Genomic DNA, 18,439 nt, shown 5'->3' on the forward strand with positions numbered 1-18,439 from the left:
CACAGACACTTCTGGGGAAGGCTGGCACAGGTTCTCCAGCTGTGTCCCTTTTACCCAGACTATACGGTAGTAATCCCTGCCACCACCCAGCTAATATTTATCAGCTACTCAAAGGCCCTTAACAGGGTGTCCAATTATTACTGTGCAATATTATTATCCAATTGGTAGTATGACTAAACAGTCAAGGCTTATTAGAGTGACTTGGTACAGGATCCTTATATACATGCAATGTATTCTTAGAGCTTAAATTATCTCTACACAAAGCAGCCACAGTTGAAAGGTTTTAAAATATTTAATAATAAATAATAAAAACACAAGATAATACTTCTTACTACACAGTGCTAGTCAACAGTTCAGAGATCACACAGAAATACTTAAAATAAATCAGTAGTACACTTCTGACATCACAGAAAAACACTTAGTCTAATCTTTCTAGTTCCTAGCTATTTCTAAAAGAAAACACAAGTCTAAGATAACTTACATATGAGCAAGACAGTGCTGTGAGTTGGATTGTCAAGACAAAAATGCTTAATACCTTCTGATTCTCTCTGTTTAAATTGCTATTGCAGTCCTTGTTCCCATTACATCATTTCATTTTACACTTTCCTGGTGCTCCCAGGCTAACAGATACTACATAATTGTTATCTTGCACCTGCAAGAAACTACATCAATAAAAGACATTCCATATGTAAACTCTAGTAATTATTGCTTAAGTTAAAACAATAGGCAGGCTGCTTCACTCCAGACTCATCAACTTCAAATTCTAACTTCAAGGGGACAGGCATGAAATAATTCTAATGTCAAAGCAGAGGGCAATGTTGCTACATTGTTTTAAGTTTAACATTTCACAGCATATTCTTTCATTTAAGAAAACAAGTCTGTAGTTCAACGTTCATATTTACAAATGATAGAATTATCTGGACAATTCTATCTGGCTAGGCTGGCAGCCTTCACGCTTACATTTATATACATGAAAAACAAACAACATTGACACCACTTTTGTTGCAAACATTATACATCACATACACCACTGATACAACTGTAGTAGCAAACATTATACATCATTTATAATCTATCCAGCCATTGTCAGTGAAGCATTTCATGCCTCATTCAAATCCTCTTAAACCTAATTCCTTCTCTGCATATATTATTCCCACAATTCCCATTTTTTCCTATATAGTTTTATCTTTCCCTTTTCTAAAGATCATAATTCCAGTTGTTTTATCTTGGTTACTATATTCACTACATCTAGTAAAGTTGGTGTAGACTTTGATTTCCATTTTCTAGTAATTGCTTTTTTTTCTTTTGGCATTTTGGCAGCCACCATATTTTAGTATGTCTATGCAGCCCTGATCTCAAATTTGCCAGTCCTGATATGACTGCTAGTACCTCTCAACTGTACAGATTTTCGCAGAATGTCCAGATTTTTGCCTTGTATTTTTGGTTAGTTTTTCATAAAATTGTGGCTTTCTGGTAAATTAGTGGAAAATCATTAAAGACTGAAGTTAGAAAATAGTGACATACATTTGAGTTTTAGACTGCATACCCTTCCGAAAATTCATGCTAATGCAAAGCCTGTTATTCTATCAACTTTCTAAGTTTGTAAGAGCAATATTTAAAAATTGTCTCTATTTGTACCACTTTTTTCATGGCTTTGTCCAGATTTCTTACTCTAAGAGGTTGAGAGGTGAGTAAATGTTACTATATGGAAACCCAAGTATCGTGCCTTAAGCATAGCAGTAGAAATTTCTGTTTTACTTGGTATTTAATCCTCAGCAGTAAACTTTCTTCATTTATTATTACACTTCATATATTAGGTATTACCTCCTGTTTTCCTTGCATCATTTGAATGTCGCTGTATTAGACCGGCATTCAAAGTTGTAACTATAAAAAAAGTGTTCATTTAAAACTATATTTCACTTTACTTTTGAAAGTTTCAACGGTAAAAAGTGTCTACAGATTTAAAGTTGCGCAGGAGATGTGATATGAAAGAGCCCTAAACTGGCCGTTGTGCACTAATTGGCCCTAATTCGCAGTCATTCGTGAAACCAGAAGTCTGCTGATCCCTCATCATCTGATGTCTGCATGCCTCTTTAAAACGACCCGGATTTGCCCTCAAATCTCTGAGGTGCTCCTCTTGAAGACTGACGTCAAGAGCCTTAGTGCTAGTAATCTCAGCTTTTGGATCCCGTTAGTCTTTTTTTATTGTTTTTAATTTTTGTTAACTTGTTGGTGCAATTCAGAGGAAAAGTGGGGTAAAGGAAACAGTTACTGTATAGCTTGTGGTTCAGAGCTAATAAACAATTCACGGTCGATGGATCGCAGAAAAGACAGAACAGCAGTACTGTGCATTGTTGGGTTAAGTTTTATTATTTTTGGTTTTATACGTTTAGTTTATAGCATCTTCTCGCACCTTTCAAGAAACAGAGTTCGAATCCGTCGAGCAGCAGGGGGTATGTATACAAAAAATGTATTTGCTGCTTTTAGTACTCACTGACGGAATGAAAACATCACATCCTCCATTGTGTTTTGTGTTTTTTGTGATAAAATTAATATAGCATATTTGATCATAGTTGCTTGTTTTGCTAGAACAACAGTAACACATAAAAAGTAACGGATGATATCCATTTGCTGTTGACTTCATATTTCGTTGTTTCACGGTAAAGTAATCATGCAATAACTTACACAAGTCTCTCCGACCTACTAGTAAATTGTATAGATTGATTTTGTAACCCCGGTGTTGGTCTCTAAACATGTGCAGCCAGGTGGGTGCAATAAGAAAACAAAATGCAACTTGGCATTAGTGGAAAAAGTGTGCATTTTGTCCTTGACTTAGTTGCACTTATTTTGTGCTGATAACAGAAATCTATTTTCTTACTTAACAGCCTGTCCCGTTTCTGTATTTTTAGCTGAGTGTTTCCTCGTGTAACAATATTTGCGCACACTTTAGATCCAGAATGTGGACTGAAATCCTCTCTAAGGTCATGAGAGATGGCTAGGGTGTTCTGAGTAAACGTGATAGGTTCTGCTCATCAGTTCTTACTGATTTTATGTTCACTGATCAACATGATATACTTGTTGCTCTCTTTTGATTTTGTGACTCGATAATTAGATTTATTATCCAATAGGAGAAAGATTGCATTTCCTCACATCATGAGGTGGCTGGTGCTCAGATGGAACTGAATGTGGGTTAAAAGTCTATGTGCATTATTTTGAGTCTTAAGACCATTAGCTGAGTTATATGTCAAAAGTGGAATAAATAACCAAGTGATAATTTATCCGGACTTGACTGTAAGGGTCATGGTATTTGCGTTTACACAGTAACAATGGAGACGGATTTTAAAGAGCAGATGAAGACAGCTTGGCCCACCAAGTCTGCCTGTCTTCCTACTTTTTGTATAAATTGCAACTCCTACATAACTAGAGCTTATTTGTGTTCCATTTACCTAACAATTGCATTATGTTTGCCCCATGCATTTCTCTGAATTCTCCTCCTGACTTATTACTGCACCCATCCACCACCCTTTGTGTGAAAAATAGTTCTTTGTTTCCCATTTGAGCTTTCCATCATTAGTTTTAGTCCTGAATTTTGCTTGTGTGTGTGTGTGTGTGTGTGTCTTTGAAAGAGTACCCACTTGGACGTTGTGAAGCTCTTTGAGATAGATGTATTTCTTTTATAGCCCACACCCTTGTCTGTTTACATCTGTAATTCTTAAGCTATTATTTTTTTCTTAATATAGTGCCTGAAGACCATTTACATATTTTGTTTCCCCTTCTATACAATCTGTTTTATTTTTTCCAACACATTTATTGAATTATCACTTAGCACACAAGCAAACATACATTTATATGAAAGAAAATGAACCATGTTAACATGTTCATAGTTACAGACATTGTGCATCTCACATATTCTTTTATACAATTATCATCAATCACATTACATAAATTAATCAGTTTCTGCCTTCCCTTAAACCTCCCTCCTCCTCCAAGCATTATTCTGCATGTATTGTTCCCACAATTTCCATTTTTTCTATGCAATTTGCTCCTACCATTTTTTTTTGAAGATCACACTTCCAGTTTTTTTATCTGTTACAAATTTCACTAATTCATATACAGTTGGTTTAGACTTTGATTTCCATTTTCTAGTAATTGCTTTTTTAGCAGTCACCAGAATTAAACTTAATAATGCCTTACTATGTCTGGGCAGTTCAGATCCTGTATCCCTGCTCAAAAATAATTTCCTTAGCCACACCCATTTGCTTACCCAATATTTCTTACAGAGTACTCTATAGGGAATTTTTAAAGATTGCCAACTCATAGATACTCCCAAAACAATCTATTCTATTTCTTGATAAAAATGAGCTGCCTAGAACTGCAGCATATTCCAAATGGGTTTGACTACCTGCATAGTGGGATGTTTTATTTATTTATTTATTTTTTTTTGTATAGCATTTGATTGCCGTAGGCCCCTGTCTACTTAACAAAATCTAGGAAGGTGAATAATCTTTCAAATGAAACAAGGTGGTTAAAAGTCCAGGCCAGTGTAATGTTGATAGTATTTTTTTAACTAGGGCAAAGCCTCACAATTACTAATGTAGTCTACTGTGGGGTCTCTGCATGATGGAGCAGATGATCCTTAGCAGAAACCTTCTTCAAATTATCAGTTCAGTTAATTTTCTAAAAAAATTGAGTTTCTTGCAGCTGGTTTATAAATTGAGTGGAATTGGCATACAGTTAAGTCTGCCTTTCTTGTATGTTACATTGTCACACTGTCTGCATATAACCTGATTGATTTTGCTATCTTTCTACTGCTTCTTTACCCTTAAAATTATCGACTCCTGAAAGTTATTGCTTCCTTTATGCATTGTTCGGCATTTTTACAATTACTTTAGACTACCGAATTTCTGACTTCCTTCAGTTTTGCCAGATTTTCTATTGTCTGTTTACCATCTTGTATTCCAATCCTGTTACATATATTTGTGCCATCAGCAAAACTGCATACTATCTTTCCAGCCATCTGCAACATTAACCTGTGTAAATATTTGAAAGGCTCTGTCCCAGTATTGACCTTTATGATACCCCGCTGATAACCCACAAGTCACTACGTTTTTATAATTTACTTTGAGTCTCTGTGTCATCTGTCCATTTTTACTATGAGTTTATATGTCTCTGTCTCTGTGTCCATTTTCTGTGTCCATTGTTTTACCAACTCTCCCAGGTGTATAGCCTTTCCGAGGTTGTCTATTAAATCACTAACTTTTATTGCCTTGATTTTACCCGGTGAAGGAAACTGGTATCAGATAAGTTAGCTCCTTGCTAACTGATGATCAAATGTTATTAACTGCATGGTGAATCTAAATGTAATCTCTTTAAAGACCATGTGAGCTGAAGTAGTAATATTTGTAATTAGTGGAAATTTTCATTTACAACTTGTGTTATGAAAAATGCAAGTGCCTTTTGTTCTTATGTGTGATTAGAAATAGTTTGAGAAGTGAGAAGATTAGTAAAGGAATTACATTTATTAGATCAGTCTAACTTGACTTTCCTTATGTGAAGGCTCGATACTTTGGAATTGGATCTGTTGCTGCACTGACTTCTAGATATATCAGAATTCTTTCCTTCAATTTTGATTCCTTGACTTTTTTCTACAACTGATGTTGATTGATTGAAAGACATCAACCTTAGTCTTGCTTCAACGTTTGTAAGTGGGAATACCATCTACTCTCTTCTAATTATTAGGAATATTTCTCTCTCCCCCCTCTGATTTACTGATTACATTCATTACAAAGAGTGATTTATGTGATAACCTAGTAAGTAAAGTGGTCTAAAGACCCTTTTCAAACATGACTTAGCCAATAATGAACCAAAACATAGAAGATGGGCAGTTTTTCAGGTGCAAAATTTGCAAATGATAATGGCAGAAGCTGCAGCAATTTCTTTTCACCAGGTAACACTTTCATTCCAAAGGAACGTCTTTCACTGTCTGTTCTGTCATGTTTATATATTCATTATATAAACAGTCTTTTCGTGGTTATATTGGGCTTGCATTACATTTTACTTAACAGCCTGTACTAGAGCAGTTACATATACTATTTACAATATAGTACGTAATGATAGCATTTTTTTTTTAATTTCATATGTGTGCATAGGAGTGATGCTGGGTATTTGGAGTAGATGATCATTTCATGCCCATTGCTTATAGTAAATGTAAAGTTTTGTTTGTTTGTTTGTTTGTTTGTTTGTTTGACATCTAAGCAAGTGAGGTGATCCTAAGAGCCTTTTCATCTGTGACTTTGGCCAGAAAAATGTATAACTACACATGGTATAACATGAAAAATACATGTCAGTGCCTTTAGCTGTCACTACAGGTCACTTGAATATTTAGTGATGTATGTGCCATTAGGATGAATGTCACTGGTGAATAGGAAAGAAACAATTTTAGAATGGCCAAGGCCAAAAAGGGAAAAGGAAAAATGGAAGGTAATGAGTGCCAATACCTATAGTCTGGCAAAAAAAGCTACCTAATTTGTGGTTTCAATGAAAAAACAATATGTAGATATTTTGGTAGTGATAGAAGCATGCTATGTAAAGGAACCATCACCAAGAAGTAAATGTACTAGGTAAACAACATATAAAATGGATAGGGAGGGTAAAATGAAAAAAAAAAAGAATAAGTGGCATGGATACATCCCTAAATGCTGCGTAAGAGATCAAAGTGCTGAAATTGGTAAATAACTGCAAAGGAAGGACTGTAAATCACAGTGGAAACTGAAAATACTTATGCAGCCTGCACAACTGCTGTACACAAAACTTGGAAAATGGCCATTCTTTTGCTCAGAATCTGACAGTAGAAATCCACCATTATCCCCTAACTCCTACTGACAAAGGTGCTCTGTTGTCAGATGGTCTACACTGACATTTGAAGGAACAGTTAAGAAAACTGCATCTCTGTGTTGTGATGCCCTGCCAGCAACCTCTTAGGGCAAGAAATCTGGACAAAGCCTAGCATTACAGAATTTAAATATTACTCTTAAAAACGTAGAAAGTGGCTATAATAATAAGTTTTGCTTTAACATGCATTTTCTGAAAGATATGAAATATGGTCCTCAAATGTATGTCATTATTTAGTGACTTCAGTCCTCAGTGATTTGCCAAAACCAAAAATACGAGGCAAAAATATGGACAGTTGAGTGGTATGCCTGCCAGCAAGCATTATAAATGAACAAAATCTGGTTTCCTGAAGAAAAAAAAATCCAAAATCCCCTTGTAGACATCTACAGAATTTAGCTTTTCAATGGCAGTTAGTGCTAAAACCATTCCATCACTCCCCTACCGTTCAGGGTTGATCTTTCAAGGCACTATTGATTTCTCCCTTTACTGCTACCTTTTTAATTATTCTTCAGTGTGTAATTTATTTTTCATTATATGCTTTTTGCAGTTACATATTGTTTTACATATAATATGTTGTTGGGTTAGCTTTTGGCCCAGTAACAGATTAATTGGTAGTGGAGTAGAGGCTGCTAGGAAAATGTTAGTGTATGCCAAGCTTTTTGGTTGTGTGCAGACCATTAGCAAATTATCTACTCTGCATGAATAATGGCACTGACAACAATGAGACAGTGAGGCTGTTTACAAATGATGTCTTCTGACACAGGATTAAAATCCTCAAGGGGACTACTGACTAATCAGAAAGCAGCAGACTTACAAAATCTGATAGTGCTGCAGTGTAGCAGCCCATGCACAAGGTATGCCCATAAGTGCACACAAATGTATACTTATACAGATGTATGTAGTTACAGTAATAGGACATACCCGTGCAGGGTCAGTGCAAACAGAATACTGCAACAGGTAAAATGCCCTCTGCAACCCATTGTCTTTAATGATGGAGCACAGCTTCTCCACATTTACATGACAAGCAAGAGTGGACTGAACTTTCCACTCATTCATAATTACAATAGGGAGCCAATTTATACTGCTCTGATCATAGGATCATAGGAGGTTACTAGGCTAATGGCCATGGGACCCTTACAAGCCTAGCCAAATATCAACCCTTGTTCCGAAGAGTGTCCATTTTAAGGTAGACACTAAAATCAGCACCCATTTCCACTGTCCAAGAGGGACACAGGTGGACCCCTGGTTGAAAGAAGAGTACAGGGGGGGTTATAACCTCTTTTTTTTCTGGAGGCAATGCCCTTGCTTATGAGATGAGCAATATAAAATGCCCTTCTTATCACTGTGGAGACGTGATCAAAGGTAAGGTTGCCATCAAACTATGTGCCCAAATCTCTCACCACTGAATGTGTACTTGGGATATTACTATTGGCATGATAGCTTGCAGAAACATTGCCCTTACCAAAGGGAATGATAATGCATTTCTTTGCATTTAGTTTAAGAACATGACTTTGGCACCAATCATAAGTCAGAGTAAGCCTCTCTTGCAGGATGTTGGCATAATTACGATATTCAATGACCGCTCCTGATTTGCAGTCATCTGCAAACTTTGTCTGCCACAGAGCTTTGGATTTTGCCTGGACTTCAGAGAAGTAGATTCCAAACAGTAGGGGTCCCAGAACAGACCACTATGGGACACCAGTGGTTACAGGTCTGCTGGAGGAGATGGAGTCCCCTATTTTAACTGTATGAGTTCCATCAGTGAGCCAGTTTGTAACCCACCTGACAATATATGGGTTGATACCCAACTGGGAGAGCTTAGCAATGATGCCTGCATGGGGGATTGTGTCAAAGGCATTGACCCAAGTCTACGTAGGCCGTATACACAGATTTACCCTCGTCTAGGGTTGTGGTGACTGTCTCGAAGAAATCCACCAAGTTTAATAAGCAATATCTTACCTTGACAAAGCCAAACTGGGTAAGGTCAAGCGTTTGGAGATTTCCTATGTCTTTGTTGATATGGTCCATAATGATTTGTTCCATGGCCTTGCAGATAAGGCTGGTCAAGTTAATGGGTCTATAGTTCCTGGTGTAAGTGAATGCACCCCTTTGTGTAAATGGATGACTGTAGCTGTTTTTCATTTTTCTGGGACAAAGCCAGTGCTTAGGCTGTGATTGAAAAAGAGTTCCCAGTGGTGTTGCTTATTCCTGTTTTAACCCATGTAGAATACAGCCTGGGATGTTCTCTGGTCCCATAGAGGCTGTGTTTTTGGCCTTGAAGAGGGCATTTAAGACCTGCTCCTTAGAGATGCTAGGTGGTAGACAGATGATAGAGATGCTTTGGGATATGTGTGTGGCTGGGACAGGGTAGTGAAGTTTTCATTAAACCTGTCAGCCAGCAGGTTTATTATATCGATAGGCTCTGTATATGTAGTATCATTAGCTACAAGTTCAGTGCAAATCTGAGACTTTGCTTTGAGGTTACAGATGTAACTAAAGAATGCCTTATGGCTGTCCTTAACTTGGAAAGCTAATTTTGATTCGTAGTTAGCTTTGGAAGATATTTGCTTGTTTAAGTTGAGGAGGGAGTGTTTCCAGTTTTGAGACCTTTCTTTCCTACTCTTAAACAGCAATTTCCTTCTCTTATTGTATAGCCTGTTGATGGCAGATGTCCACTAGGCAGTTTTGATTTTCCTTGAAGATCTTACTTTGGTCCTATCAGGTACAGCTGAGTCAATACAGTTGTACAGATGTTCGTATAAAGCAGTGGTGTATAACCCAAAATAGGGGACCATTCCATCGAGGGGGGTGCTGTGACACTATTTATGCTGTCTTGTAAGAGGTTGTAATTGGTTTTGGAGAAGTTTTTGCTGCTGGGGAGGGTCAGGTGTTATAGTTACATCTAATGAGATTGATTTGTAGTCAGATCTCACCAGGAAGGGCATTATACCGGGGTTTGTGCAGCAGTCCTCCATGTTGGTGAGCACCAGATCCAGTATATTTGGGCCCCTTGTTGGTTTATCAACGAAATGATCCAGGACACTGAAGTTAACAAAGTCCAGGAACATTTGGGCATGTGCAATAGAAGACGTATAATTTACCCAAACAATGCACGGGTAGTTAAAGTCGCCCAAGACCAGGGTGTTTGGTTTCATTTTGATTGACTCAAGATCCAAGTAGGCTGAGTATGTGTCCTGATTCATAGAGGGGGTCGCATAGCTGGCAATGACTTGAAGAGGGGGTCTTACCAACAGTCAGTTGCACCTGAAGTAATTCCAGGGAATTATACTGTATAACCAATCTAAAGGTGTATTTATCTTTAATGAGTAATGATACACCACCGTTTTTGGTTCTCATGCCTTCAGTTTATGGTCTGAATGTGTGGAAGGAAATAGAACCCGGTATGGCTGGGGTGCTTTCCACAGCCTTAAACCAGGTCTCTGTGACTGCACAAATGTCAGCATCTTCCAAGGTAAGGGCTACTTCCAGTGAGTGCAGTTTCAGGTTAAGACTCCTAGTGTTTAACAGCATAACCTTGAGGTTGTTTTTAGAGGGTATTTTTAAGTTGGGAGTTTTGTTCTTGTGACATTGCCTAAAAGAGGCACTATGGGGGTGGCAAGAACCCTAGCCAGTAACCAAAATCCCAGGGTTGACAGATGAAGACCATCTCTGGCAAAGCGTCGAAGTCTAAAGACAAACTGGGTACGATAAACAGACTAAATCCAACAGAAGGAAGTCCAAGAATGTCACAGAAGACTAAAAACAAACAGTTTATTAACTTCTTCAGACAATTCAAATTAATTAAATCACTGTATCGTCGAAGTCTGTCGACCAAATCATACCAGGAAAACAGATACTTGATCCCCTTAAAATGACACCAGAAACTTAACCAATTATTGAAGTCAGTCATTTTTGTTTGTTTTGTGGCATCATCCTAGGTGGAGATAAAATGCTATGTAAGGCTAGAGACATATCTGCCTGAGACACATAATCAGAGAGCTCAGTCATGTCTCTCTTAATATAGTCCAGTGAGGTACATCTCAAATTGTTCAAACCAACATGGAGTATCACAGAGTCATAACAGTACTTGTTGTTGAGAGACTTGAGTGTGTATGTGTGATATGATGGATCCTGGCACCTGACAGACAGCTGACCATGACTTTTCCTTATCCAACCTGGTGAGAGGGATGTTTGTGTGTCTCACAGTAGAGTCACTTATGACTTGGATGTTTGATTTTGTGTTACGCCTTTGGGGCTTATCTGATGAGACACTGATGTGTGAGGTGTTATGTGTACTGTGTTCTGGAGGGGATATATTATGTGAAGCGTGCTTGTGTTTGGGAGATCTTTGGTGTTTAGGTAAGTTTCTGGTAAGGATCTCCTTATATGTTGGTTTATGTGTTGTTGTTTTAGTTGGTGCAGGAGATGAGGTGTGCATGTTGACAACCTGCTTAGTCAGATGTACTGACTGGTGAGTGAGAGAGCCTGGATTCTAGGTTCTTAATGTAGGTGCATCTCTCACATATTGAATTTGTGTGAATTAGAAGAAGCATGTTTTCAGTGTACATGAGGCGATTGCTATATTGCCTCAGGATGCTAATGTCGACCAGACTAGCTGGAGAAACTGTGGGAAATTGTCCATTCATAATGTTAGGCAAGTTTGATATGGTCAGAAACAGGGAGAAGACAGGAAGGACCAGGCAAGTAGAGGACAGGAGACGTGATCAAAAGTACAAGGGGCTAGTGGGTAAGATTTGCGTTGGTACCTCAAGGGCTTCACTGAATGTATTGCCTGTTGGTGAGGCACAGTTGCAAGAGCTCACCAATGGAGCACCAGTAAAGTACTAAAGGGAAAATTTGAAGCAGAAAAGTTTGCTTCTGTAAATTCCAAAGTTAACCACATCTGCACAGCAGTCCGCAATGGTGCTCTTCGTACAAATAAGGGGCTTATGTAGCAAACAGATTTAAACAAATTAACCAATAAAAATGCTCAAACTGAGCCCTCTTCCAGCAACCTTCAATTAGATGAGTTCTAATCGCAAACTCCTGCCAAAAGGGTGCAAGGGAACCCTATCCAACAAAAAGATAGCCTGGTTTAGTGCTCCAGTTATCCAAACAGTGTCTAATGTGTTGAAGGCATACATCACTAGTTATTAACAAAATGTAGAGTTCATTTATTCGCACATAGATCTTATATATGCAACAAACTCTTTTGCATGTCTGGCTCTAGTAATTATATTGAGCATAGTAATCTGATTTCTTCATGTATCTCATTTTTATTTATTTTGTTTGTATTTTATAAGATTACATTTTTTTTGTTATCTCTTTTAATGATATTTACAAAGTTTCTGTCATTGTTGACTGTGTTTCGATTTCTTTAGTCTGTCAGCTCCATGACATAAAGGGATAAAGTCCTGAATATGACACAGATGACCCAGATTCTGTTAGTGGCTTGTGAGCCAGGGGAAGTGATAGGGGAGAGAATGGACTGATGAGGCACTGTGTACTTACCATTCTTGGGGAAAGGAGGATGTGGGGACCTGCTGTGAGGGCGTCTAATGTGTTAGACTCAAGTAGCAAGACTAGAGGCATAAACAAGAGGTATCGTTTGACAATGCACGATGTTTGGGCAGTTGAAGGCATATATCACTGCATACATGAAGGTGGTCTTGCCATGGCACCTACCACATGCCCATTCACAAAATACACAACCAACACGTCATGTAGCAAAGGCTAATAAACCCCTTGGAAGAGCATAAATGGTTTCACATATGGCTAATTTAGTTTCTTTCACCCTCTCAAGACCCTCTACTTTTATTTTATTTTGCTAGAATGGGTCAGCTGGTGACCTGTTTTGGAGTTACACCAAAGCTGTGGAAAGAGGAGATCCAGAGAATAAGGAATAGTGTCAGGAAACTGATGCTAAAGCTGTCATGGGGACAGGAAAGAAAAACATTTTAGTGAAGTCTGTCCCAGACCCTATTAATTTAAAAGGCTCTTACACTTAAAAAAAGCTATACTATCATTCATACATGTTCCATTGCAACCTATATGGTAGCCTGCTTTATATTCTAATGAAACTATATAGTCTGACATCCCAGCTCATATTTTCTTCTTTATGCATACCAGTAAGCTGTCCTATGCTATTTAAAGTCTTTTTTATTGTTGATTTTTATCAGTATGAAATGCAGTGGTATTGTATTTGCAATATAATAATCAAACTTTGAGCATTTCATTTTTTTCTGACAATCCAGAAAAGCTCCAGACATTGTTTCTGCCTCACTCTTTGCCAGATCTTGGACTTCAAACAGTTTTCAAACCCCCAGTCAGATGTTTTCTGACCCCTGGTTATGTTTAGCATTTCATCTGTCCAATGCTTTTGAGTTGCATCCAAGTCCTATAGTGACCATAGTGACCATGTGAACAGCTACTGTCATCTACAGAATTTATTAGGCAAGTTGTTAACAGGGGCAGTTTGCCAGGTCTTTGTTTGTTGTGTAACACACATGCACAGATAGACAGACACACATGCAAGCACTTACAGACAATTTAGAATTGCCAGTCTACCTATTATATTACTTTTGGAAGAGGGAGGAAACAGGAGAATCTGCCTTTGAATAGAAGGTGAACATACAGAATCTACACAGAAGACACCCGACTCGCTGTGAGGCAGTGGTGATACCCACTGTGCTACCCATGCTTAATCTTTCCCCTCACCTAAAGGTCACCATGAACCACCAACTACACGCATCCTTTACGCAATGGGTGAAGGGGTTCATAACCTAACTAGAATACATTCCTATCCACATCCTGCTTAATTGGATACAGACTTTATAAAACAAACATGATGGCCTAAACTTATGTAGTACATTGTAGAAGTTGAATCTGTATGGAAAGACAGGGAGAGAAGTAAGGATTATTTTAAAGAGCCTCAGAATTCCAAGCATCTATGTTAGACATGTTAAGGAAAGACAGATGGGGCAGTGGTGCAGCGGTAGCATTGTCGCCTCCCAGCAAGAGGTTCTGCAGTTCGATTCTCAGCTGGAGTGTCTTCTGTACAGAGTCTGTATGTCCTCCCTGTGTTCATGTGAGGTTCCTACAGTTACTCCTGTTTCCTCCCATGTTTCAAAGACATGCATTTGGAGCATTTCTCCCCAGGCCTCCGCTGAAAATTGGCTTCGTTCCAAGTCGGACTGTCCTGATAAATAAATGCAGTCCATTGCTTAAACTGGTGTTGTCCACCTTGTGTTTGACTGATCATAGTCCTTTACTTCTTGAAAGGAAACTCTCATAGAATGTGCATACTGATGGAGCAGACATGCTTGTCAAGTGTGTGTGCACAAGCATGGATGCATGTAAATTAGTGAAACCTGTCCTATGTAGTAGCCATTTTGTTCCTTTATTGGACAGATTTTTGTGGTTTACTTGTGTATGAAGTTGATATTGAGAGTAAATGTACACATGGTTTATGGGCATGAGAAGCAAGTTACTTATGTATGAGGTTTGGTCTGTGTAAGAAGGTATTTTGCATGTGGTAGTTGAGTGGAGAACTGAGCAGTGTTTGCAGCGTTTACAATGCTGTTCCTATATTGGACAGATTTTTGGGGATTGCATGTATGTGAGGTTGACAGAGAGTGTAAATGGGTGCATGGTTTATGGGCATGACAGGACATTTCACTGTGTATGTGTTTGGTCTGTACTGAAGGTGTGCTCTGTGTGTGTGTGTGTGTGTGTGTGTGTGTGTGTGTGTGTGTGTGTGTGTGTGTGTGTGTGTGTGTGTGTGTGTAGGTCTTCAGCAAGGTAGAAAAGAGACCTGTGTTTTGAGTGCTTGTAATGCATGCGTGCAGCTGAGTTGTTGGGTCTGCTCTGTGTGGTCTGGAATGCTAGCTGTGTGCTTTTTGGTTGTAGTGATTTATTTGGTGTGTGTGTGTGTGTGTGTGTGTGTGTGTGTGTGTGTGTGTGTGTGTGTGTGTGTGTGTGTGTGTGTGTGGGTGGGATGGGGGTGAGGTAACAACGGTGTCTTGTGCTGGAAATGCTTGTGATGTGTGTAGTCAGATGACTACATTGTGTGTGTGCGTATATGTGTGTGTGTCTCTCTCTCTCTCTCTGTCTCTCTCATGCTGATACTGTTTGTACAGCACACACACACACACACACACACACACACACACACACACACACACACAAACACACGTAAAAATGTTTCTTTGTGCTATTGTGTCTGGGTGCATGGATGCTGAGTGTTGGGTCAGCTGAGTGTGTCCGTTTATATGCATACATGTTATACTCATGAGTATGTGTTTCACTGAGTAGACTAGGGAATGTGTGAGCTTTCTCAGTGTGTGTTTTCCCTAATAATGTGTACCAAAACAAGCCTGCTTTTTAATTGAGCACTACACCCACACACTTCACCACTACCTGCCCAACCAAGAAAGACACAGATATAATAAAGATGTTATATGGTTAAGAAGTTTTCCAGTTTCTTGTAATTTATTAGGCAGAAGGCCTTGAGAGCTCCGGATGCAGTTTCTGATGATTTATGTTGAAAGAGTAGCTTATAAAACATAACTTTGTCTCCTACGGTCCTACCTAAGGTCAAAAACATTTCAGCAAACATGCTTTGCAGAGGTTTCGATATCACCTTTCTTCTTATGTCATTCTGATCTGCTTGTGTCTTGGACATTAAAAAATATGAAGAACAGTATTTGCTGGTTTAATTTTCATAACATAAGTGAATGTTACAACCATTATTCAGCCAGTTCAATGAGTTCTGGTACTAAAGTATCATTAATAGTGATGGCCTGAGATATTTTTTTCTGTTATAGAGTTTATTTCAGTTTAGAGTACGGTATAATACATCTCCATTGAGAAACTGCGATTAATTTCCAAGCTAAAGAACATTATAAGCTAAGGAAAATGTGGAATGAGAAACTTTAGGTTCACAGTACTGCTACCAGTAAGTTAAAGAATTTTTGGTACTTGCGTATTATCGCAACCATGCTTTCTTGCCGGCTCGTTGTTATTATGTACACTGCCTAACGGCAGAATAATCCTCAAAACAAACACTGTCGTTGGTGCCAAAGCACGGGAAAAAAGTGAGCAGGCACTTTGATATGAATATCTTCATATATATTATATTTGGTATTAGACTTGTGTTATGATTAGGGAAATTAAGCAGAAACTATGAGAGCATGTAATATCCAAAATGAACATTGAACTACCTTGTTAACTGTATCTGTTATTATCAGTATTTATTTTATTGTAGAATTTGATGAAGAATAAAAAGGAGCTAACTTTTTGCAAACTGCTGTCCTTCGCTTTAACTATCTACAATATATATCGTAAGATGACTTTCACATAGTGAGGCAAATTGCTTTTTCTGTCTGCTAGGACTGAAATATTATGTCAGATAATGAAGATATCCGCAGTAATTCATGTGACGTTATATCTACCCATCAGTAATCTAGTCCAAAAAAAAAATTCAAGGCTAGTTTGTTCAACGCACCAGCAACTGTACACCCCTTTTTGCAGCCTCTTACTAGTCATTCCTCACCATGACAGCTGGAGCATGAAAGAAAATAACTACCATTTTACACTTTTCCCAACTTAGACTGATCAAATCCCCTGCAAAATAACACAGAGTCCAATGTCATTTAAATAAATATTGTTGTAGCGACAATATCTGTCAGACAATCCTACTTACTACTGTTAAATCAAGTGCAAGACAACAATGATGACTTTCTGAGAAATACAACTAACATGCTGGCGAAAATGCGTGCCGAGAATGCGTGGTTGCGATAATACGTAAGTACCGAATTTTTTTATAAATGTATTGCTAAGAAACTTAAACAGCAAAGAACAAAAAACGTGCTGAATTAAACTTAACATGAAAAAGCTGGACAATGAAAAAAGTCATTTTTCAAGCTTATGAACTAAGTTCCAGATACTCACAGTTGCCCACTGTCTGCATTAATTTGAACAGATTAAGAAAATATATTTAATTGTAGATTACTTTTTATTCTGTTTACTTGCATTTTATAGGTTTTTAAATGAAACTGCTGTGATGACTCCTCACAAAAATCATCCTATTTGAAGGTGAAAATGCTGAACAAAAATACCTGCCTTTCAGATTAATTAAATTTACAAAAATACATGCTGTTAGATTGTTATTAAAAATGAATATTTTGACAGAACGTTCTGAGGGAAAAGCTTTCATAATGAAACAAGACAACTCCATCTGCCAACTAAAAGTTCAATGGCTGTCTCATTCTCCTAGGAGTTATAAAGAGGTTGGCACAGACTGTTTTGTGGTTAATAGCTTTGTGTGCAGAATTAATTAATTATTCTTGTTAGGGAGTAAGGTGAAGTGTTTGTTTTGGAGAAGTTTCAGAGCTTGAGGAGTCAGGACAGACCTTGTATGAAAAAAGAAAGACATGTAAATAACTATTTCTTTTGTGTTTAATACATTTAAAATAGATACCCAAATGACTGACAATTTGATCAGAGCTAAATGCTGTAGAATCTTGTATGTTAGCAGTTTCTGTCATCATCATCCACACTTATTGATTGATGATTCATTTAGCAATCCCTTGAGCAGTCACAACCATCCTCTGTTTACTATACAAGGAGGGAAACAGAAGTAGATCGCCAGGCCTTACTTCCTAATCACACACACACACACACACACACACACACACACACACACACACACACACACACACACACACACACCTAAGGACAATTCAGAGGTTTCAAATCTACCTATCGCATGCCTTTATAATGTGAGAAGACATCGGAGCACGCAGAATCTGTATTAACACAGGGCAGACATGCAGACTCTGCACAGAAGACACCACATCTAAGAATCAAACCAGGGATCCTCTTACTGCGACATCACAATGCAGTCCAGTGTACCACTGTGCCAGCCTAACTGTCACACCTTCAGTTCAATAAAACACTCACTTCCTTTCTACATCCTTGTTTCACTGCAATATCTCCTCTATTTACAGCCATGAACTCTATCCATAATAATAATAATAATAATACAATAATAATAATAATACGGACAATGGTGAACTTCCTGGTGTGGTGCTGTCTTTCTTGATCTATGACAGGCCTTCAGTGTAACAGATCATACTCTGAGTGAACAAACTCAGACAAGCTGACTTTGATAGCACAGCCTCTGATTCCACAATTACCTATCCAGCAGACAAATTAAAGTGCAGCATCTTAGAATTTTCTTAGATCCTGGTTTCCTTTCCACCAAAGTATCTCAAGTTTCAACCTTAAACCGTATTCTTTGATCTCTAGTCATCACCTCATTCCTAGTTTGTGTATCTTGCCTTAAAATTATTCTTTGTGCAGATGATCTGTTTCTCTTAAAATCAAACAACCCTACATCTCAACCAGAATCAGAACTTTACTTAGTTTACTTAATGTCAGTGGTTTCACAACAACAAATAGTCTACAAAAGCAAACAAACTGTGATATTTGGCACACCACAGTATTTAACACCGCAAACCTAATATTTAAGGACCCATGGGACAAC

The 18,439-nt window shown here is 38.1% G+C and overlaps 1 protein-coding gene across 1 annotated transcript in view; it reads left to right on the top strand.

The window, feature by feature from the left end:
- Positions 1-2,071: 2,071 nt before the first annotated feature.
- The window catches only part of SLC24A5 (solute carrier family 24 member 5), a 327,312-nt gene continuing 310,944 nt past the window's right edge, over positions 2,072-18,439 (top strand). Inside the window, exon 1 of the mRNA XM_044077581.1 lies at positions 2,072-2,453. Within this exon, the coding sequence (XP_043933516.1) occupies positions 2,315-2,453 (139 nt within the window). The 5' untranslated portion in view covers positions 2,072-2,314. The remainder of the gene's footprint in view (positions 2,454-18,439) is intronic.

This window comes from Protopterus annectens, chromosome 7.part0, assembly GCF_019279795.1.
Source record: "Protopterus annectens isolate FY-2018-M chromosome 7.part0, PAN1.0, whole genome shotgun sequence".
Taxonomy (NCBI): Eukaryota; Metazoa; Chordata; order Ceratodontiformes; family Protopteridae; genus Protopterus; species Protopterus annectens.